The 23,963-nt window shown below is 42.3% G+C and overlaps 1 protein-coding gene across 4 annotated transcripts in view; it reads right to left on the reverse strand.

Annotated features, from left to right (window-relative positions):
- The window catches only part of ASXL1 (ASXL transcriptional regulator 1), a 77,113-nt gene extending 53,417 nt beyond the window's left edge, over positions 1–23,696 (reverse strand). For 2 of the 4 annotated variants that reach the window (XM_047069125.1, XM_047069122.1), the window contains exons 1-4: positions 23,584–23,689; positions 17,758–17,840; positions 16,690–16,692; positions 15,215–15,323 (exon numbers count right to left, since the gene is read on the reverse strand). In XM_047069125.1, the coding sequence (XP_046925081.1) occupies positions 15,215–15,323; positions 16,690–16,692; positions 17,758–17,840; positions 23,584–23,640 (252 nt within the window). In that variant the 5' untranslated portion in view covers positions 23,641–23,689. Of the gene's footprint in view, positions 1–15,214; positions 15,324–16,689; positions 16,693–17,757; positions 17,841–23,583 lie in introns of all 4 variants that reach the window. The other 2 variants (XM_047069126.1, XM_047069123.1) reach the window with 2 other exon arrangements.
- Positions 23,697–23,963: the final 267 nt, after the last annotated feature.

Genomic DNA, 23,963 nt, shown 5'->3' on the forward strand with positions numbered 1-23,963 from the left:
CAATCTTGCATGCCTGAAAAAAAAATACACACACATACACACACGTACATGTGTAAGTAAGCAAGCAAACTTTTGCTCTAGGTCACAACAGACTAATAGTTGCCAAACTTTCCCTCTTGCTATAAAGACCTAAGAACTGAACAGAATACATGAAAAAACTGTTTTCAACATTAGAAAACAGGCATTCAAGACTTATCCCTAAGACAAGAAAAACAAATAAACTGATTACTACAACTGCCCTGGCTTTCTGCCTGTGGGTTCAATGCAGACAACAGAGAAGAACAGGGGATCCCACGCAGAGCAGAGTGGTTTTCCTGAGCTGAGACAGAGATCAAAGTTCTGGGAGGCTGAGGTGGCTGAAAGTTGCAAAGCAGAATCACAGACAGGAGGAAGCTATGCAGAAAAAGACCTCCAGAAATCTGCATGGGGTGTCTGCATATGTGCAGGTTCAAACTCCACAGGCAGGGCAATGAATGACGAATAATTCCCAGAGCAGAAAGCCTAGGGAGGGAGGGTTGACAGCCAGCCAAAGGGGAGGGACATTGTTAAACATCTGAGGCATTTATAGTAGAGACCCCAGAAGAGAAATACCTTCTAATAGACTTAAACTATCATTAAAGGCTAAACCTGCCCTGAGAAAGCTTAAAATCAAGCCTCCAAGAGAGTAACCTAACTATCTCCCAAAATAAAGCCCAACACTCTTGAAAGGAAGATAAATTGTAGTACCCAACAACGTAAATTTCACATTGTTCGGCATCCAAACAAAACTACTTAGATATGCCAGTAAGCAGGAAAATGTGACCAATAAGCAGAATAGTCCACCAAGAGCAACAGACCAAGTTATGACAGACAAGATGGAATTAAGAGACAAAGACTTAAAACAGCTAGTCTAAACACACACAACATGACCAAGAATTAAAAACAACAACATGAGCGGGGTCCACGCTGACACTGTGGAGTCTGCTTGGGATTCCCTCTCTCCCTCTCTCTCTCTGCCCCTCCCCTGCTCACTCTGTCTCTCAAAATAAATAAGCTTAAAAAAAAAAAAAAAAAAAAACGGGGGTGCCTGGGTGGCTCAGTGGGCTAAGCATCCGACTCTAGTTTTCAGCTCAGGTCACGATCTCACAGTTCGTGAGTTCAAACCCCACAACAGGCTCCACGCTGACAGCATGGAGCCTACTTGGGATTCTCTCTCTTCCTCTCTCTCTGCCCCTCCCTTGCTCGCTGTCTCTCTCTCAAAATAAACAAACTTAAAAAAAAAAATCTAAGGAGACAACATGAAAAGAAAACAGAAGATATTTTAAAAAGTGGAATTTCTAAAGATTAAAACAATTATCTCTAATGAAAATTTCACTGGATGAGATTAACAGCAAGTTAGATACTGCAGGAAAAAAAAAGGCCAGTAGCAACAGAAAGTATCCAAAATGAAGCACAGAGGATAAAGATTGGAAAAATTTAAGATACAGATCCTCAGTGATCTGTAGGATGATACAGAGTGGTCAAACATACATATATCCCGGAAAAAACAGGACAACAGGGGAAAAATTAAGGAAATTATGGTTAAAAATATTTCAAATTTGGGGCGCCTGGGTGGCGCAGTCGGTTAAGCGTCCGACTTCAGCCAGGTCACGATCTCGCGGTCCGTGAGTTTGAGCCCCGCGTCAGGGTCTGGGCTGATGGCTCAGAGCCTGGAGCCTGTTTCCGATTCTGTGTCTCCCTCTCTCTCTGCCCCTCCCCCGTTCATGCTCTGTCTCTCTCTGTTCCAAAAATAAATAAAAACGTTGGAAAAAAAATTAAAAAAAAAATATTTCAAATTTGACCCACAGATCTGAGTTCACCATGGTACATGACCATCAAGTTGTCAAAATCTAAGATACAGAGAAAATTTTTAAAGCCTTCAACAGAAAAGAGAAGAACAAACATAAGAACTGCCACAAACATCAGAAACTATGCAAACCAGAAGACAAAGGATTGGTATCTTTAAAATGCTGAAAGGGAGGGGCCCCTGGGTGGCTCAGTGAAGCGTCTGCCTTTGGCTCAGGCCATGCTCCCAGGGTTTGTCAGTTTGAGCCCCGCACAGGGCTCTCTGCTGTCAGCACAGAGCCCACTTGAGATCTTCTGACCCCCCTCTCTCTCTGCCCTTGCCCCGCTCACGCTCGCTCACAAAAATAAAAATAAATTAAAAAAAAAACTTGAAATGCTGAAAGGGAGAAACAAAAACAACTTTAAACCTAGAAATCAGTATCTAGCTAAAATATTCTTTAAGGCAAAACAAAGACTGTCATACAAAAAAAACTGAGAGAACCTGTCACAGCAGACCTGCAGGACAAGTGTGAATGGAGGTTCTTCTGGAGGAAGGAAAATGGTAGCAAATGGAAACTTAGAAAATGAAGGAATAAAGAACTCCAGAAATGGTAAACATGGGTAAAAATAACATTTCTCCCCACTTAAATTTTTTTAAAAAAGAACTGTTTAAAGCAAAGGTAATAATAATGTTTTGCAAAATGTAAGAAGTAAAATGTATAACAACAGCGCAAAGGCTAGGAATGGGTGAGTGGAAGAACAGTATCATAAGAATCTTACATTTCACGTGAAATGCTGTAATATTTTTTAAAGGTCATCTGTGGGGGCACCTGGATGGCTCAGTCAGTTGAGCATCTGACTTTGGCTTAGGTTATCATCTCACGGTTTGTGAGTTCGAGCCCATCGGGCTCGCTGCCAGTCAGCATGGAGCCCACTTAGGATCCTCTGTCCCCCTATCCCTCTGCCCCCCCCCCCCCCGCACACTCTGTCTCAAAATAAATAAATAAGCTTAAAAAAAAAAAAAGTAATCACAAGGAGGAAACAATACAAATGTCATCAACTGAGAAATGGATAAGCAAAATGTCGTAGATCCACACAATGGGACTTTATTCAGCAATAAAAAAGAAACTGTTGATATGATACACATTACAAGATGGCAAAATCTCAAATACCTCATACAAAGTAAAGGAAGCCGACTCCAAGGGCTACATAACATACGATTCCATTTATACGACTACAAGGATAGAAAACAAATCAATGGCTGCCAAGGAGTTAGGGTGGAGAGACAAGCAGATCACAAAAGGGCACGGGGGAAGTTTCTGGGGTGATGGTACTGCTCTGTATCCTAATTATGATGGTAATTTGTTTGTCAAACTCAAAGGATTATAACCTAAAAAAGGGTGAATTTTACTGTATACAAATGTAAAGCTGAATTTTTAGGGGAGGGAGAAGCACATTAGCATTAACAGTTACTGGAGCAACTGCGTTAAAGCCACTACAGCATTTCTTTAAACAGCCCAATAAAATGTCAAAATGAATGTGAACTAAAAATTATGCCATAATTTAAAAAACAGGAAGAAAAGCACAAAATACTATTTTACATCCACAATACTCAGGCTGTCAGACAACAGGAATTCATATTCACTCCGAAAAGCAGCTGTACTTCCTAGTAATGCCCATCAGGTGCAAGGCCTACTGGTCAGTCCCATTCCCAGCAACACACACACCCTAGGGAAAGCTCCTCCACATGCACACCGGGAGACGCGTACAGAAGTACTCAGTGCAGCACTGTGTGTTACAAACCCAAAAACATACCAAGAAGAAAATGGACACATAAATCATGGTATATTCACACTGTAAGACAGCACACAGCAGAAAATATGTGTGTCAATTAAACGCATCCGCACATTTCAAGCTCAGAAATGATAAAAAGCAACAACTCAGAGGAAAACACGATTCTATTCACATGAAGATTATTTTTAGGGGCACCTAGGTGGCTCAGTTGGTTAAGCATCCAACTTCAGTTCAGGTCATGATCTCATGGTTCATGGGTTCGAGGCCCCCATCGGGCTCTGTGCTGGCCACTCAGAGTCTGGAGCCTGTTTTAGATTCTGTGTCTCCTTCTCTCTCTGCCCCTCCCCAACTCGTGCTGTGTCTGTGTCTCTCAAAATAAACATTAAAAAAATTGTTTTAAAAATTATGCATTTCACAAGAAAAGAGTAAAGATAATATATTCGCAAAATAAAATACATCATGCCCAGTAAGTTTTATACACGTTCTACTAATAGAACAAATCTCTGTCTTAGACTACTACAGAGAATCAAGAGAGGGAAAACAGCATGGCTTGTTTTCACACCCAAACAGAACAAAGTCTGAAATCAAAATATCACAGATATATCACTTATGAATACAGATGTAAAAATCCTAAATAAATGATTCATACTAAATCCAGCAATGTATGTTTAAAAAGACTAGGAATACAAGGACGTTTGAGCACTGGAAAAAAGTATCTGTTAACAGAATTTACTATATTATCAAATTAAAAGAAATAAACTATGATACATTTACACAAATATTTATTGAGAGACAACAGTAACTAAAATTAAAAACCCGTCCTCTAGCAAAGTTGGCTCTCCTCAAAGGAGACAAACGATAGCAAAACACAAAATACACACCTAATATCAGACCAAGTAGATATAAATATCAAGTAGAAAAACAAAAGGCAGGGAACAGGGGAGTATTAAGGGGTGGAGAGGGATTAGGGTACAATCTGAGCAAGACTTGAAGGGCTGTGGGAGCAAGGCAGGCACATACATGGGGGGAAAGCATGGCAGACAGCTGAAACAGTAAGGACAAAAGCCCTGAGAGAACAGTGGCAACACGATCAAGGACCACCAGGGAGGCCACTGTGTTTTACCCAGCAGAGAGACCCAGGGGCAGAGTAAGAAGAAAGGGGATGAGAGTGAGGGTGCAGGCCAATCTTGTAAGAGCACTGCAAATGCCTCCAAAGATTTTGGCCTTGACCCGAAGTGAACGCGAGGGAGGGTAAACCCTGGAGAGTTCTGAGCAGAGGAATGACATGATCTAACATAAAAAATAAAAATGAAAATGAAAATCTTCCTGGCTCCAGTGCTGAGGAGAGTGGCAAGAATGGAAGCAAGGAGACAACGAGGAGGTTATTATAATAATCTAGGGGAAAGACGATGGTTTAAAGCAGGGTGTGGGTGAGGGATAGAGGTAAAATGGGATACATTCTGAAAGTTAAGCAAACAGGATTTATTGATGATTACATGTGCCATGATAAGAAAGGAGTCAAGACAACTCCAAGATTTCTAACCTAAGCCACGTAAAAGATGGAATTCCCCTTAACTGATTTAGGCAAAAAAAAGGGTGCAACAGGTTTCAGGTGGGAAAATCCGGAGATTGGTTTTATACATGTTAATTGTGAGATGCCATTAGTATCCAAACAGAGATACTGAATAAGCAATTTAATAGATACAAATTTGATGTTCAGGGGGAAATACCCAGGGTGGAGATATAATCTGGAAGTTGTCGGTGAGAAAAAAACAGAGAAGCAAAGGAAACAAGTCAGCAAAACAAAGAAAGATGAAATCTAAGTGTTACAGAGGGAGGTACTGAAAAGAACCAAGTAGACTCATCCTCTAAATTCCAGAGTGCTCAGATTTTAAACCAGGTACTACGGCAGACAAGGATGAGGAATTGTTAAAAGTCTGCATTAGGAGGAGACAGACGCCCTTAATCTAGTACCATGCATTTAAGCAACAACTGCTCCCACTGCTGCAGGAGACGAGTGAAGCCACAAAACCACCACACTGAACTCCCCACTAGCCTGGCTCTTAAATAAAGAATAAGCCCTCAACCCATGTCATCAGACATTTGAGTAAGCCACATGGGGTGAAAAATGACACACACTAAAGTATACACCCATGGAAAGGAGCCTAAAAGCTTCCAGAGACAGGCAGTAGAACAAGGGCGGCGGGAGGAGGCACATACAGATGATCAGGAATAAATATGGCACTAATTTTCAAAAGCAACACTGGGCCTACTGGGGCACCTAGGTGGCTCAGTCGGGTAAGTGTCCGACTTCGGCTCAGGTGATGATCTCACGGTTCGTGAGTTCGAGCCCCACATCAGGCTCTGTGCTGACCGCTTGCTCAGAGCCTGGAGCCTGCTTCGGATTCTATGTCTCCTTCTCTCTCTGCCCCTCCCCCACTCATGCTCAGTCTCACTCTCTCAAAAACAAATAGATGTAATAAAATAAATTTTTTTAAATAAATAAATTTTTTAAAAAGCAACCGCGCCTTTTTTTTTTTTTTGAGAAAAGAAAGCTTACATTTCACAGATTTTCAAATCCTTCATTCCATGGAAAAGAGATCCTGATAAACATTCCATACTATATATTTCAATTTTGATACTAAAACTTACTATCCTAAACCAATTTGACTGTTTGGCATAGAGAACTACTACCAGTCAAGTAGTAATGACCTCCTTCTATGTGTTTTTCCACTACATTTATCCAACAAACATTTACTGAGCACCTCCTATGATAGATGGTGACGATATTTGAGGCCAAGAACAAAATAATGCAGATTCTCTACCCCCAACACCTAGTCAGGAGACACTCTGTAAACAATCACCTAAATAATTATAGAATCATAGATGTGTAAGCGTTAAGTAAAATTCGGGGCCCAAGAGGAAAATCCAATTTAGAGATACAGGTCCTGAGGAACGAACATTTAAGATCTACAACCAGGGAAAAGCAGAAAAGAGTTCCAAATGGGAGACCCTAAAACTGGAAAGAACTTAAGAAGTTCAAAGAACAGAAAGAAGGGGAGTGTGGCTGAGCAAGGTTTGGATTTTTTTGGTAAATGCCATGGGAAACCACTGACAGGCACGAAAAAGACATGTGTCGTGGTCAAATTATGTTTTTTAAAAAGTCTCTCCGGGGCGCCTGGGTGGCTCAGTCGGTTAAGTGTCCAACTTCAGCTCAGGTCATGATCTCACAGTTCGTGAGTTTGAGCCCCGCGTCAGGCTCTGTGCTGACAGCTCAGAGCCTGGAGCCTGCTTCACATTCTGTGTCTCCCTCTCTCTCTGCCCCTTCCCTGCTCATGCTGTGTCTCTCTCTGTCTCAAAAATAAACATTAAAAAAAAAAAATTAAAAAATAAATAAATAAAATAAAATAAAATAAAAAATCTCTCCAGCTACTGTGTGGATTATCAAGGAGCAAAGTGGACGCTGAGGGGACAACAGTGAAAGCAAGGGGCCCAGGCAAGAGCGATTTCAGTATCCGGCATATGAGGATAGCTTAAATTCAGATGATGGGCAATGGGGATGGACACCAAAAAAAGTACAAGAGGTTAGAAGTAGAAGGAGAATTGTCCCGAGTTAATTTACCCAAGAAAAACTGGCACACAGAGTCAAAGACTAAAACAGAAGGGATTTGCTGACGCATAAAGGCACACATGTGAGAGCACATCTAGTCAAACTGAATCAAAAAAGCATCTTCCAGAACAGAAACACAGACCTTTTTTGCTCCCCATTCCTTTCCCGCCTCGTGATGCACAAAGAATTTAAAGATTCTCCCCATTTGAGAACCAACTCATCTAGTCAAAACTTCAAACCTCTTAAGCCTGTCCCCCACGTGTTGATACAAATCTCTCAAATAACCACAAAGGTGACTTGGTTCCATTTACTTAAACTCTCTCGGACTGCTTCCCCATTAGTACAGGAATACAAGTATTTACGTTTCAATGCAAGAGGCCAATGCAAGAAGTATGATGCCTGTCTGCAATACAATTAGCACTCAAATGTCAGTTTCCAGCTTTTCTTCCAGACTTCGCTAAACTAGAAGCAGCTACTTTGTCAGCCTGAACAAGCTCCTCAAAGAACTCTCCCAAAAAGTCTGATCTGAACGACTGAGAGAAGAGATCATACTTCCAGTTTTCATCCTGGCCGACCCAAAGAAAAGTGTGTATTTTCAAACACAGTCCCACGGAAGTCTGGAGCACGCACAATTTCCTCATGTTCCTAGAACCCCAGTGCTTTACAGTCACACTTTAGAAGTATAATTCTTTTGTTTCAAAAATACACATCACTTTAGCAACCCTGAAATTATCATCCTGCCCACCCGCTGAGCGACCACAAAACCGTTCCGGTGGCAGTGCTTTCGAAACCTGTGGTAGCTGACCTTTACCACACTTTATTATTACAGGGCTTTGAACTTCAGGAAGTAGAAGGACAAAAGGTAGTTCATCTCTTAGACATAAAACCAGAGTGTGACCAGGGCTCCAAAAACAATCAAGTTCTCTCTTCTCTCTGAGCTGGCTTGGAATCCTAACAACAAAATACCCCCTGTTCCACAGGCAGATCCAGACATCCCTTGAGAATTACTCAAACAAATAAGGAAACTCTTACCAACTCAGGGGTCAAAGCCTCCATCGAAACCAAACTGCTGCTACTATCAACCAGAGCAAATGGCACTGCTCTACCAACTGGGCCTTCTGTGCAGACCTCCTACAGTTCAGAGTGGAACAAGGCTCGCAATAAAACGGTCTGCCTCCAGTAAATACCAAATGCATCACAAAGGAACAAGAAAAAAAATTATTCCATGCCGACTTACTTTTCACACAAAATAGTCTAGATGCTAGAATGTGAGCACAGGAAGGATCTTGACAGATTTTTTACTCTAGGAAGTTTTCTTTTTTTTTTCTTTTTTTTTTTTTTTTTTTTTAACGTTTATTTATTTTTGGGACAGAGAGAGACAGAGCATGAACGGGGGAGGGGCAGAGAGAGAGGGAGACACAGAATCGGAAACAGGCTCCAGGCTCCGAGCCATCAGCCCAGAGCCTGACGCGGGGCTCGAACTCACGGACCGCGAGATCGTGACCTGGGTGAAGTCGGACGCTTAGCCGACTGCGCCACCCAGGCGCCCCTCTAGGAAGTTTTCAACAGAGTTCCAGGGTCTGGGAAAGATCCTTAAGTGCCTGGGGCATGGGTGGGGACACTGCAACCCACAAGAGAGGAGAAGATGGGCCCTCATGCTTGTTTCAACCAGAGCAGTTTCACAGCCACCTATTTGTATTTTGCAGCTCCGTTTCACGACATAAAAGGGTTTTACACCTGAAGTATTTAAACGACCAATCCATTTCAACTCCTGAGCGTTAGAGACAAAGAAGGATAAATGGACATGTTCAGTAAGACCTGAGATGCTTTATACTAGAACCTAGACCTTGACTCCTAGTCTGGTGCTCTTACTGTCACCATGTATCACTTATCCTAGCATAGACAAGAACACCTATGATCAGAAACGCCAATGTAATTAATGCAGAGAGCAGAAATTCAACCAGCCATGACTAAAAATTCACATTCCAAACATGAAAAGCTACTTTAGTAAGCAAACAATTATAAGGATTTTCACTAAAGACACTAAAACTGACACTTCGAGAAGTATCAAGGAACTCACAAACTGGTCCAAAAAGATGAAATGACCAAAGGTCAAAAAACCTGTAGAGGGGCGCCTGGGTGGCGCAGTCGGTTAAGCGTCCGACTTCAGCTCAGGTCACGATCTCGCGGTCTGGGAGTTCGAGCCCCGCGTCAGGCTCTGGGCTGATGGCTCAGAGCCTGGAGCCTGTTTCCGATTCTGTGTCTCCCTCTCTCTCTGCCCCTCCCCCGTTCATCCTCTGTCTCTCTCTGTCCCAAAAATAAATAAACGTAGAAAAAAAAATTAAAAAAAAAAAAAAAAAAACCTGTAGAAAAATTCTTTATTCTAAATTGGCATAATGAAAAGAACTTAAACTCAAAAGGTGGGACCCTGGGTTCTACTCCCAACTTGGCCACAAGCATTTGTCACACAGATGTATAATCACAGATAAATTATTTAATTTGTTAGATGCTCTGTTTTCTATCTGCAAAATGAAAATGAACTGGATGATTTGACAGTCTTTTCTACACTAAAATTCTAAGATTCTAAGCATTTAAAAGATCATAGATTTGATAAGACTAACACAGACTATCAAAGACATTGTCTTAAAATGTCACTACCATTTTAAATGAAAGTAGAAATTCTTTTTTGTAACAAGCCAAGACGATCAAAGTTCAAAACTCTAAAAGGAATAATAACATCGTATCTAAAACATACCTAAAATGTTTAAACTGTTTCTAATGGCTCAGTTTCTGCCTTCCGCAATTAAGAGGAACCAGATTATGGCCATTGTCTGGGACAGATTTATCTCTAGTGTCAGCAGATTCTTTCACAGATTTATGTAGAACTGCTCTAAAGAGGGCAAGGGGGAAAAAACGGTTCTTAGAAGTCGACTTGTTGAGCAAAAGAAAATATAACCCAAAACATGCATATTCTATTATAAAACTGATATAAAAGAAAGGTGAATTACAGGGAGAACTGGATAGCTAAGGTTTTGATGATACCATGATCTACTTTTCATCTAGCCAATGCTTACTAAGTACCTATTATGTGCCAGAGACAGGAGATACCATGAAAACAAAGTCCCTGCACTTATACACTAGTACGGAGAGACTAACAATAACCAAGTAACCAAACCAACAAGGTAATTTCTGAAACTGATAGGGCTATGAAACAAACAAAAACCCTCCTAATGTTGTAGCGTTAGATGGGTAGAGATAACTTCACTGAACAGATATTTTTGGATTAAGAACCAAAGGACAAAGGGGTGCGTGCCTGGGTAGCTCAGTCAGTTATGTGTCCAACTTCAGCTCAGGTCATGATCTCACAGCTTGTGGGTTTGAGCCCCGCATCAGGCTCTGTGCTGACAGCTCAGAGCCTGTAGCCTGCTTCAGATTCCGTCTCCATCTCTCTCTCTCTGCCCCTCCCATGCTCTCACACTGTCTCTCTCTTTCTCTCTCAAATATAAATAAACAGTAAAAAAACAAAGGACAAGAAGTCACCATAGAGCTTTATAGTAGAAGGGCTAGCAAGTGCAGGGCCCTATGGTGGACACAAGTCTGAGGGGTTGAGAAACAAAGTAAAGACCAGGACGGCTTTAGTGACGACCAAGGGAAAAGTACCAGGACAACACATCACAGAGTAGGCAAGGGCCAGACACGATAGTGACATGATGTAATCTGCTTTATATATTTATGTATTTACTTATTATTTTGAAAGAGAGCACATAAGCATGCATGTGCAAGGGGGCGGGGGACAGAGGGAAACAGAATCTTAAGCAGGCTCCACACTCAGCACAGAAGCTGACAAGGGACTTGATCCCACAACCCTGGGTTCACGACCTCATCAGAAATCAAGAGTCTGACGCTTAACCAAATGAGCCACCCAGATGCCCTGTGATTTGCATTTTTAAAAGACCACTCTGCTTGCTGTGCATGTATCAAAAGTCAAATTAAAATGTTCTCTGATACTGCCTTTCAAATGACAGTCTCCATGATTTCACCGTACCTAAGTCTAGGCTTACTTCATTTGTTCTTTCGGTATTTAACAGTAACATAAATAGCTTTGAAACTGCTGTAAGTGTGGAGTTGTACCTGAATATTTTAATTGTAGTTATATAAATAACATTGTGAGGCTGCAATAATCATTGCTCTCTCTTCCTCCATTTGCTTTTTCCTTTCTTTTATTTGCAAACTGTGGATTTTAATGGATGGATACTTCAAGTACGGTCACCTATTTCCTAAAGATGTTTTTTATACTTAAAAAAAAAAATGCTCTACATATTATAAAGATCCAACTGGGCTTGTTAATTGGGTCAAAAGACCCTGAAGGGTAAGCCCTATATCTTACACAAGGTATAATAAAGTGCGAATAGCCCTAAGTAACAAAAGTGATGTATCGATGTGAGAATCATTCCACACAAAAAAAAAACAAAAACAAAAAAAACTGAACGATGTTCACATGACTGCAGTTATGCAGACAGTAAGTGCTGTAAAGTCCAATATAGGCAACACTCACCAGTGACACAACCACCAAGTCACAAAATCATAGTAGTAGTTCAGCATCAAAGTCCAAAAATGTAGAATACTACAAAGAAGCTGAGTGGCTTTATAAGAACAGGGAATCCCAAGTGTAAACAACAGTATGAATCCTACCTCTAATCAATAATGGACACTGACAGCTGACTTCAGGAAAGGCTTAAGGAAAGCAATTCAAATCAAGAATTCAAAACACGGGGCACCTGGGTGGCTCAGTCAGTTGAGCATCCGACTTGGGCTCAGGTCATGATCTCATGGTTTATGGGTTCGAGCCCCGTGTCAAGCTCTGTGCTGACAGCTCAGAGCCTAGAGTCTGCTTCGGATTCTGGGTCTCCCTCTCTCTGCCCCTCCCCCACTCGCACTCTGTGTGTGTGTGTGTGTGTGTGTGTGTGTGTGTGTGTGTGTGTGTGTCTCTAAAAAATAAATGAGCATTAAAAAAAAAAAAGAATTCAAAGCCTGGATAGATTTCATCTATCCCATCCATCCTTGAGGACTAGCTCTGGGGACTGATGTAAACATCTATATATAAAGTGTCAAATGTACCATCACATGACACAAAACTAACTTTTATCAGACAAGAAACCCTGTGGCATACCCAAAAGGACTCCAGCTTATCAGTAAACCTTTGGTAATCATAGATACAGCCACACAAATGTATCCAGAACTGAAAAAAATTCCTGTTTTCCACGAAGTAGCAAAATCACATGGATGGATAGAATTCTGACCTCGACGGCCCCACTAGAAGATATTTCCAAGCAGAGGGCAGAAAATCTAGAAGCCATTCTGCACATGCTTTTCCTTGACACATAAAACTTAGGCAAAGTAAATGGCACAGGATTTCAGAGGTATCACTAGAAATCTTCCAAAGAAAAAATGAGAAACGTAATTAAATAAGTTGTGCCTTCCTGTCCCTTATTACAGGCAAGACCCAGACCCATCACTACTATACCACACATCCCATCACTTCCACCCTCCATTGCTGAGTGGCTCTGTACCACAACCTGGGAACAGTGGACATGATCCGACAGTGCAAACAAAAAGCTCTGGAAATAACCAAGATTTCTACACTTTTATTAGTCCTTCAAAAATGTATTTAATTCCACAAGACAAATGACCTGAACTGCTCAAAAATTATCAATGCCATAAAGGACAAAACAAGGCAAGGGAACTGTTCTACATTAATAAAGATTAAAGAGACATGTCAACCAACTGAAATGCATGATTCTTGACTGGATACTGGACTGAAAATATAAGCTATAAAGAATATTTGGGAGGGGCGCCTGGGTGGCTCAGTCGGTTAAGCATCTGACTTCGGCTCAGGTCATGATCTCACTACTTGTGGGTTCGAGCCCCACATCAGGCTCTGCACTGATAGCTCTGGAGCCTGCTCTGGATTCTGTGTCTCCCTCTCTCTCTGCCCCTCCCCTGCTCCTGCTGTCTCTGTCTCTCAAAAATAAATAAAATGTTGAAAAAAAAATTTTAAAGTAAAAAAAATAAAAAGAATATTTGGGGAAGTAGGAACAATTTGAATATGGATTACATATTAAATACTACTGTATCAATGTTAGTTTTCTTGAATGTGATAATAAAATTATGGTTATGTAGAATAATGAAGTACCAGTTCTGGCTAATACTTGCAAATAGTTTGGGGGTGGGGGGGGGGGGGAGGGGAAGGTATGCATATGTAGAGAGGGATAAAGCAAATGTGGTCAAGTTATAAAGACAAAAGTCAGTTCTTACCCTCAAGGTGTTCATAGAAAAAGGTATTTCTCCTCCCAATATAGAAATATGCCATCAACATGCATATTTGTTATATATGCAATACAATCATAATTATACATACCTATGTACCATTATGTTATATACAACAATATATAATAGAAAAATGCCATTAACGAGCAATTGAAGATAACCTAAAGAAACACCAAAAAAGCTAGCATTTATTAAGGACTGGTTCTGTAGCAGGGATGCAGACACTACCATAAAGAAGAGTTAAATCTGTCCCAGGTTATAAACCTAGGTTTTGAACTCAGGGCTCTGTCTCTACCAAGGCTCGGTTCCTGACCCTACATTACGCTGCCTCTTAACAACAACAACAAAAAAAACAAACAAAACAAAACAAAAAAAAAAAGCCAAAATATTATAAATAATATAGAAAACAGCACAGACATCCGAATATAAGATACATCTGAAATATACATAAAGTATACATAAAGATCAAATTTTATGATAGCAGGTGATGTAACTGGTATTTGCTCAAGTGTTTAATTTGAATTAAAGAAAATAAGTCCATCAAGAAAATAAAACAAGGGGCGCCTGGGTGGCTCAGTTGATTGAGCGTCTGACTTCAGCTCAGGTCACAATCTCACAGCCCGTGAGTTCGAGCCCCACATCTGGCTCATTGCTGTCAGCGCAGAGCCCACTTCTGTCCTCTGTCCCCCTCTCTCTGCCCCTCCCCTGTTCACACTCTCTCAAAAATGAATAAACATTTAAAAAGGAAAGAAAAGGAAACTAAAAGAGAAAAGTCTGTATATAGACTACTGCAATTTATAACCACATTATGGACGCAGTAAAAGGGTCAGCATCAAATTTTCAGCTTCCTCAACAGGTCATCTTATGACTAAATCAGGTCAGCAAACTACAGCCCCAAGCCAAATCTGGCCCTCTCACAGTCTTTGAAAATAAAGTTTTATTGGAACACAACCTGTCCATCCCTTTATGAATGGTCTATAGCTGCTCTATTGCTACAGTGGCAGAGGTGAAGAACTACGATAGAGACAGTATGATCCCCAAAACCTGAAAGATTTATTATCTGGCGCTTTACAGAAAGTAGGTCAACCCCTGGTTTAAATGATAGCCATATAAGCTAGCCTCCTTAGCGCAGCAGGCAGCATGTCAGTCTCCTAAATGACAGCCATGTATATCACAAGTAATAGGAAAATAATTAGCCTGTTCATTTCAGCTCTATTTAAGCTTTATTATGAACTCTACCTGACTTAACTTCTCTTCCTTTGTAATTAGCGTCACTTAGAAAACACTAATGAGTTTTTGAATTTCCACAAGTATGTTCACACGTCAGTTATTTTCCATACAGTAGGTCTTATTTTAGCTGTCCGGTAATTTATCTTTCACAATACTATTACAAACAAAACCCTAATCAAAGCACATTTGCAGTTATCCCCACACATACTTATCCCTCCATTGCACACAATCTGCAAAGACATAGACAAAGAAAAGATGAATACAGACAAAATAGCTGATAGGACTAAATAATTCCTAAAACCCTGTTCGCCCTAGAACATCTCAAGGTGCCATTTAGCACCAACAGAATCAGAATCACCTGCCTATTAGAAATGTAAATTGATGGGCCTCATCTCAGACCTACCAGGTGACTTACACTAAAAGTTTAAGAACAGAGTTGCTATTACTTACCTTGAGTGTGAAAAGGCTGATTCGGCCGGGCAGTTTATAAAATAGCCCCTCTCCTCCTCTTGAATTGGAATGTAGCATGGCATTGAGACATGCAAGAGGGGATGTCCCACTGTGAAAACATACAAGGATGGATGAGGGCTATATAAATCTATATGCCTACTTACTCAAAGATCTAATACCCTCTAACTCGTTCTTAAATCAAGAAGAAAAGAGCAAGAAATATAGCAGAAAAGGGCCCATAACAATTCCACTTTGAAAGTAGTAAAACAGCAACGAATGAAGTTCCCATCAATCACACCTGGATAAGACATGTCATGTGATTCCCTTGTTCCACACCTGACACTTCCTTAGTGCCTTTTGACAATACCAACCAAGTTCTCAAGAGACTTTCTAAGTCAAGAGACTTAGAAAAAGCACACAATGACTGCTGAAGTTCAACTAGTCTTTTTAAAAAACACATTACCCAGTATTTTTATTAAATTTTAATATTAATTAAAAAGAAATCTGTGTTTCCTTGCCTCTGTATTCCAACCTGTATGTATCATGCTCAGAAGCTGCCACATATTATCAACACAAAGACCAGAGAATCAATGCCAGCGTCCAAGAAAATAAGCATATGTTTTCATCCCCAGTTAAATATTTTCTAATAAGCACACAAAAGAAGAATATTTCATTTGCTTTTCCTCTATTCTCAAGGGGAAAGGATGGGTTTTATTCTACATCTACCCAGGAGCAATCACTTAAGTTGGAACATAAAAAGAAAAGTAAGTCAAATGGACTTGGTACCCAACAATGTTCAAACATTAAACCAAGAAAGAGAAAAAGGGAAAAAGAATTATTAAGCTATTTCACAGTCCCTGCTACAACAGTTGCTTCCAAAACAATGATAACTGAGTTGGAGGCTACTTACTAAATCTTAAAATAGAACAGCTGTCAAAAACACAGACAAACGTCCGTTATTAATACTAACGGAGTGTGGCACCTGCACGTCAGTGCTAGGGTTCACCTGAGCACCTTCTCTTCCCTCTCCCCAGTATGCAGAAAATATATAAAGATCTTAAGTAAAGCCTCTTAAGATTTTTCGGAACCAGAGGCCTTAATTTATGCAGTGTTAAAAATAAATTCTGAGTCTAAAAAAGCCATTAAAAAAAAAAACCTATTACTTATTCTGCTTTGGAACACACTGGATGCTAAAAAAAAAAAAAATTCACCAAGAACCAATCTCTAAAAGGAACCTTGTGCAGAATCTGGAGTATCCGGTGGGTGTGCTAGCATCTCTGCTACGAGGGGGCGTGGCATGCCGGCAGAGTCCTTCAGCAGAACAGTGACTCCCACACACTAGACCTCTGTCTACAAATTACAGAGCTGCTCACTCATCACGAGCTACCATGACTGCTTCCCTAATTCCTATAAGAGCAAGGAGCAGAAACAATTTAAGGTTCTCAGTTCCATCTGTCCCAAAGGGACTAATTTACCTTCTATAGGTATAGTGGTCCAACAGCAGTGCAGACGGCAGCATGATGGGAAATAGCCCGTAAAAACAAAAATAAAGCACAATTATAACGCTACACAGTGCACAGGTACTATTTAAATGAATGTGATCTAGGTAATCCTGGTCTTCCCTCCCCACAAACTGTCAACTTGAGAAGATTTGAACTGATGACTGGAAAGTGAGCATCTTTTGACCCTAAAAGGTCAATTTCAAGCAGATAAAGCTGAACCAGCAAAAACATACGTTGTTTGTTCTGAGTCCCAAGAAGGGACACTGTGTTGTGCTCTCCTCTTTCATTTAAATTAAAAACAAAACAAACAAACAATCAAAAAAACAGGTTGGGGTGAGAGTGAAGAGAGAAAAGGATTAAAGACAGCTGCTGATTTGCATGCCTGCGACTCCTCTGGTTTCTAACTTGTTGCTGCTTTAGGAAAACTACATCACAGGAGCCTAAAATCAAGGTCACTCTAAAATTTAGTATATCCCCTACGATAAATGGCTAGAATCAGTAGGGAGGAAAAAAAGGTCAGTGGCTGTTATAGTGATGAGACCACCCTTCTTTGATCCTAAAATAAAGGACTTCAGAGATATAGAAAGAAGGGCAGAAAAATACAGAAGGGAAAAAAAGAAGGAAGTTTTAAACAAGACAGAGCCTATCAGGGTCTGCCCCTTCTCTATTACTAAAATGCGCAATAGAGAATACAAAAGAAAATGTGCAGACTCCTTACACAAAGAACACATTCCGTGTCAAGATTTAAAGAAGAACAAGAAGAATAGGGAAACTGCTGCATCTCTAATGAAAACAAATGGATGTTCACCCACTCTCACCCTCCACTCAGAGGAGACACAGCCTGGGAGATAGTTCCATACCACGCCAGGCGTGGGGCAGGAGGGGGGGAGGAGGCATATGTGCACTTACTCATGTCCCTATGTATCTACAGAAAGACACAAGTCCTATGAAATCCTCATGCTGAGCAGCAAGAACAATACATTATTTAAGAAATGTTGGCTGCTATTGTTAAAAAAAAGAAAAAAAAAGAACAATACAAACCTCATTTCCTTTAGTCCTTCTGCTTCTATGACCTGCAGAATCTGTTTTGGTGTCATTGGAGCATCTGAGTAGTTTTCTAGTACCTGAAGAAGAAATACAAATGTTCTGATTTCAGTGTGTAATTTCCATTTATATCCATCAGTCTGTATCACTGGCTACAGTTCTGCTGTGAGATACCACTGCTGACAATTTGGTCCCTCCACAGTTAAAACTGCTTCAGGAACCAAATTACGTATATAGCTATCTAGTTGCTAAAAGTCACTGAAATTAGCATAAACAGTCTAATTCTTAATTCTAAAAACACACATCTTCTTAGCATACATGCTCTGGTACGTGGGTGGGGCCTCAGCAACCCTGGTTACCACCTAACCTCACGTTGTTCACATGACTAAACCACAGAATACGTAGGGCTATACAATAAATGACAAGACAGAAATGCATTCAGATTTTCTTTCCCAAGGAAGTCTGTTTAGTAGCCGTATTTTTTTTTCTTTTTAAAAATTTTTTTTAATGTTTATTTATTTTTGAGACAGAGAGAGAGCATGAGCAGGGAAGGGGCAGAGAGAGAGAGGGAGACACAGAACGTGAAGCAGGCTCCAGGCTCTGAGCTGTCAGCACAGAGCCCAACGCAGGGCTCGAACTCACGGAGTGTGAGATCATGACCTGAGCCGAAGTCGGACGCTTAACCGACTGAGCCACCCAGGCGCCTCTAGTAGCCGTATTTTTAAGTGATGGTTTTTGCCACTGTGTTGTGAAATCCTGGTGTTAACTGCCACGGTACATTTTGCCATTTGGCAACATGATGCTCTGATTCCGCATGATGGGGGCAGGCAAAGCAATGGGAAACAGAGCATCCCATTTACGTTGGCATCATCTGCAACAGGGTCGTGGCAGCAGTTTCTTAGTGAGCAACCGCATCTCTCTCACATGAAGGTGCAGGGAAGTTCTGGAAATGCTGTCCTTCTCGGGGAGAAAAAAGGCTGCCAGTAGCTTTGTACTGTCTCTACCAGTAGCTGCTGAGGTAACTCCAAACCACACCAATACCTTACAGTCACTGTAACAACTAAGTACTACTTTGTCTCAAATAAAACTAAAGCAAGCAGTCTGACAGGACTGTTGCTAAAGGTTCTCCCTATGGAAGAACATGAGCCCCTAGCACTAATGGAAGTAAGTCATGCTTTGGAGAAGGAGGTGCTGAAATAAAGCCCCTATTTACCATGGTCCCATTGTTAACCTCTCTTTTCAATTTTTACATTCTCTTCGGGTAGCATTAGCACCTCTCGTAGCTTCAACTACTACCTATATTCTGCTAACTCCCAAATATTTACCTCTGGCCTGGGTTTCTCCCCCAGCTTCTGACTTCAGGTCTGTACTGACATTCCCCCCTTGATCATCTGTTCTAATCTAACTGGCAACTCCAATTAATCATGCCTCTTCCTCCATATCTCTGCCCTTGATTGACAACCTGTCTGTTCACCTAATGCAGAAACCTAGGCAGCACTCCTACTCTCGCCTGTCCCCCAGTTCCTTCCCTGACCCGATATACAGGCCCTTCACTAATACTCCCATAACCAGCCCCGCTTTCCTCAAATGCGTTCTTCCTTCTCTGCCATCCTTCACTTAACAAATACACGAAATATTTACTTGTGCCAAGGACAATTCTAGGAATTCAACATAAACAAGACCAAATCCCAGCTACCTGCTATAGTCTGAGGTCAACCCTACAAAACAAACCTGCCCTCATCACTTTCCCACCTTAAACTCCTTCAAAAGCAACCTAATCATATACAGGAAAAGCTGAAGCTTCTGAAGAGTTCACCACCTCACTGGAAAAGCACAGGCTATATAGAACCAGACGGACCTGGATTCAAATTCTTGCCTGCTAAACTTGGGCACCTCATCTACCCAACTTGAGCCTAAATTCCCTCACTTGCGATGAAAGGATACTGATGTCTTCCCGTAAGAGTTGTTAAACAGATTAGAGATAATGGAAGTAAGTGCCTATGGTGCCTGGCACACGAGGTCCTCAGAATCCGGTGCCTGCCTTTCTCTCTACCTCACTGCCAAACTGATAATCCACAAGCTTCACGTTCCAACAACTGTGTGTAATTCTACCCAATTCCCACACTCTCCACCCTGTGCACAAGCACATGTGCGAGCGCACACACACGACTGCTATTTCTTGTCACTAGCTCCTGCTAACATCATCTGTGATGGCCCTAACTTCCGCTCACCCTTCAAGATTCAGTTTGGAAAGCACCTTCCTCCAGGAAGTCTTCTCTGATCCCTGCCAAGCAGAGTTAAATGTCTGCTTTCAGTGTCCTCCTAGTCCACAACACATAATTTACCTTCCAAAGTAGGGCACTTGTGAGTGAAAGAGAGAAAGTAGTCATAATTATGCCTGGACAATAAGCATGAACCAGGATGTCTGTTTATCATTTGTACATCTACAATGGCACCTAGCAAGTAGTAAAATGCCACTCATGGGTCTAGACCTTCTCCACTCCCAGAAGACCATAAGCTCCTCAAGGGCAAACCTTATTCACCTCTGTATTCTAAGAACCTGACTAAGAGCCAAGTTAAGCAGTGCTGACTTGAACAAATCCACAACAAACCCTGGTTACAAGCTACTAATGCTCACTGCCACAGGTATCACTTCTTTGATACTAAATGTGAGTTGAGCTAGTCAATTTCTGTACCATAATTTTTTTAAAAAAGAAGCATGATTCTGAAAAATCAGTTACCAATTATTTAAGCAACAGTCAGGATGAGCCTGAGAATCTGAGAGAAAACAAAATCTCTAAAAGGAAGTTACATCAAAAGATACAAAGTATTCACTTTTATTATAATTGTATATGCCTCCAGCTTTTAGTACAAGAACAATTCAGCAGTGTTCTATTCCTAGTCTCTTTCTAGCACACTTTAAAAAAAAAGTATCTCTTCTCCTACTTCAAAGAGAAAAAAAAATGTTTGATGTAAGAATGGTCAGTCATGAATCAAAGTGAAAGATAAAGCGTACAATGAAGAGTGTCTCAAAGCCAGGGAGAATCCATTTAAGGACATTCAATTTAAAGGGAAATCCCCTTGGCTATTTCTCCCAAACAAATTGTTCCTAACAAGCAAGAGGATTTACACTATCCAACCGTCTAAAGTCTACCTCTTATATCTAGAAAAGACAATACTACAGAATGTTTCAAAGAGGAGTATCTACTTCTCAACAACATAACTAACATCTGCAAAAATCAATCTCTTGAGGTATACTACCCTACTGAACTTCTCCAGGAGTCTCTTCTTTCCTACCCAAATAGTTTTTAAAAGAGTTCCCAGTATCACTCTAGCCACGAATCTAATCAAGGTCAGGAGCAATATGAAACCGCCCCAAAGCAAGTGCCTCTGATTGCCATGGCAAGCAGTCCAAATTCACCTGTCCAAAGAGTAGATTTAATCAACCTCCCTACCCTTACAGCTTTCTCTAGTCAAGATGCTCTATGTCCAGCATAAGCTCTCACAAACTCTCTAGCGCTCCAGGTTGCAAAAATTTTCTTTACATGGGGAGAGAACGCTAAAAAGTTACCCCTCACCCACCAAGTGGTCCCATCCAAAGGGATAGAAAATTCTAACAGAAAAACAATACAGATATGCACAATTATGCACCATGTTTCCAAAAGTCCTCTGCCACATGTTCAAGGGCACTACAAAGTAATTCCCACTCATATTATTCTTTAACGAAGAGCCATAAAACAAAAAGAGAACAAAAAGAGAAAGAACTTGGATAATCTGGCATGCGGTTGAGCCAATGGTAAAACAGAAGCAGCAATCTGGATACTGGAGTTCAGATCACATCACAGTTAAGTTCAAGAACCTAAAGAGGCTTAACAGAATAGTGGACCCCAAGTTCCTGAAGTCTTTCATCTAGTAAGAGCCAACAGAGCTTTGAGACAAACTTTAAAATTCCATCAGAACATAAATAACACAGGATTTAAAGGTACTTTCACCTACCTCTAACAAGTAACTCTGGCAAGCAAATTTCCTCTTGGTGCCCAGAGTCATAAACACCTACATAACAGGGACTCAGAGGAGAATTCCAATGAACACCCAAGAGTCAACCTCGAGGAGAAAGAGAGCAAGCACATCCTTTGGCTCTCCCCTACTCTCCTTCAGGCCTAAATTTGTTTCCAAGTGAAGCAACACTGGAGAAATCCTAAAATTTCCAAGAGATCTCAAAGCCAGCCACAGCTTTCAATTTTGACCGAATCAAAAAAATATTTAGGAACTTCAAAATCTCCAATTTTCACATGCCAAACCAAAACAAATTAACTGAAGCATGAAACTTGAGCACACAAACAACTGCTATTTCTGTTCACTGGGCAACAAGTGCCTGGGGAAGACAATCAGGAACACCAGTGAAAATTCTCTTATAAACCCAACAGCTTTAGTTCTTGTAAGTCAGTAACTGAGTTTCATACACCCCAGGTAAGAAAAAGGCGTACCTACCACAGACCTGTAACAACACTCAACACACAGCCATCTCTGTCTGCACAACACCTTTGAGGCAGGAACCTCACTTCCCAAAATAAAGCAAAAGACTACAAGATGAAGCTTCATTCACCATTAAAAAGTCAATTATAGTAATTACGTATCAACTACAGGGTGCCAAGAGGAATGTATGCTATCCACACTATAACCCTGCTATGTGACACTTGAGGAAGTGACATCTCTGGGAGAAGTATGAACTATTACTATTGTCATCCGCAAGATTTTATGAGAACACGTCTCACAGTATCTCAGCTTTGTGGGTGCAAATCCAAAAGGAAGGTATTTCACTTACAAGTCCTCTGACGCTGTGAAAAAACTCACAACCCTCCTCACCAGGCAGCTTCCAACACTCAAATTACTCTCTCCTTTGCTAAGTTCTCAGCGAGCAGTATCTTCAAACAGAGGTACTTGGTCTTTGTCCAACACTTCATGTCTACATGCACCAGTACGCTAAGGAGTGGACTCACACATACATTCTTTGCAAAGTAGAGGCACTCTGTGCACAGTGCCTATCTAGCTCCAGTCTGGCTTAGGAAGTAAAACACTCTAGTCAGCGTTTCTCAAAGTGTGGTCCGGGGCCACCTGCATTACAGGCAACACAGGAACCTGGTTAAAATGAAGACACTCAGACTCTACTCCGGAACCTCGGACTCAGAGGATCTTAAGTAGGGCCCTAGGACGAGCATTCCTAAAAACCTCCCAGATGTCCAAGACGCTAAAGTTTGAGAACCACTACTCAAGGTTCCAGCAGGGAGTAAGCACTTGCTTCCCTCCACACACCTGGTTTAGATTGGGAAGGCTCAAAATGCCACTCGCGTCCTCAAAATTGGGGGTGTTTTCCCACCCCTGGAGTCAAACGCACCACCCCATTACCCACCAGGAAGCGAGGGAGGAGCTTCCGACCCTTCCCGGAAACCTAACTCCCCCGAGTGCGTAAACGAAGCTTCCCCAGACCCCCAGACGCTGCCAAATAGTGGGGGAGGGGAGGGAGGGGAGGCTGGGGCCCCGCCGCCCAGAGGGGGAGGAGTCGGCCTGCCAGCTCGCCCCTCCGCAGGAATTTAAGGGGTGGGGGGAGCCGCAGAAAAAGGCGCCACATCCAACCGGCGGGGGACCTCTCCCCACCCAACGCCGGGCGGGGAGGGGGGGGGAGGGGGTCCCGTTCCTAGATAATTGGTGGCCCCGCCCCCTCCTGCAGTGGGCAGAGCTTCGCCCCTCCCCCTCCCGGTGGAGGGGGCTCGGCGAGCCCACCCCCCGCGTCCCCCACTGAACCCCCTCGGCGACCCGCCTCACCAGGCGCGCGGCCTCGGCCCACGTGCGCTCCTTCTTCCTCTTCTGTTTGTCCTTCATCCTCCTCCTCCCCGGCGGCGGCGGCGGCGGCGGCGGCTCCACGCGGGACCTCCGGGCGGGGCGGGTGGCGGCGGCGCGGGGCTGGGGCACCGACGGCGGCGGGGGGCGCGTGGCGGCGGCGGCGCGCGAGGACTCGGGTGCGGCCGGGCAGAGGGGGCGGGCGTGCGGGGACCGGCTGGCGCGAGACCTGGCGCGAGGGCGGCGATGGGGGAGGGGTGGCGGCGGCTCCACGCGCCCGCGCTGCGTCAGTCGCCCACGGCGGCGGCGGCGGCGGCAGCAGCGGCGGCGGCGGCGGCAGCCCCGCGATCGCTAAGGAATGCGGC

Source organism: Lynx rufus, unplaced genomic scaffold, assembly GCF_022079265.1.
Source record: "Lynx rufus isolate CCGP_SWC_20201006 ecotype Redwood Valley unplaced genomic scaffold, mLynRuf1.p SCAF_8, whole genome shotgun sequence".
NCBI lineage: Eukaryota > Metazoa > Chordata > Mammalia > Carnivora > Felidae > Lynx > Lynx rufus.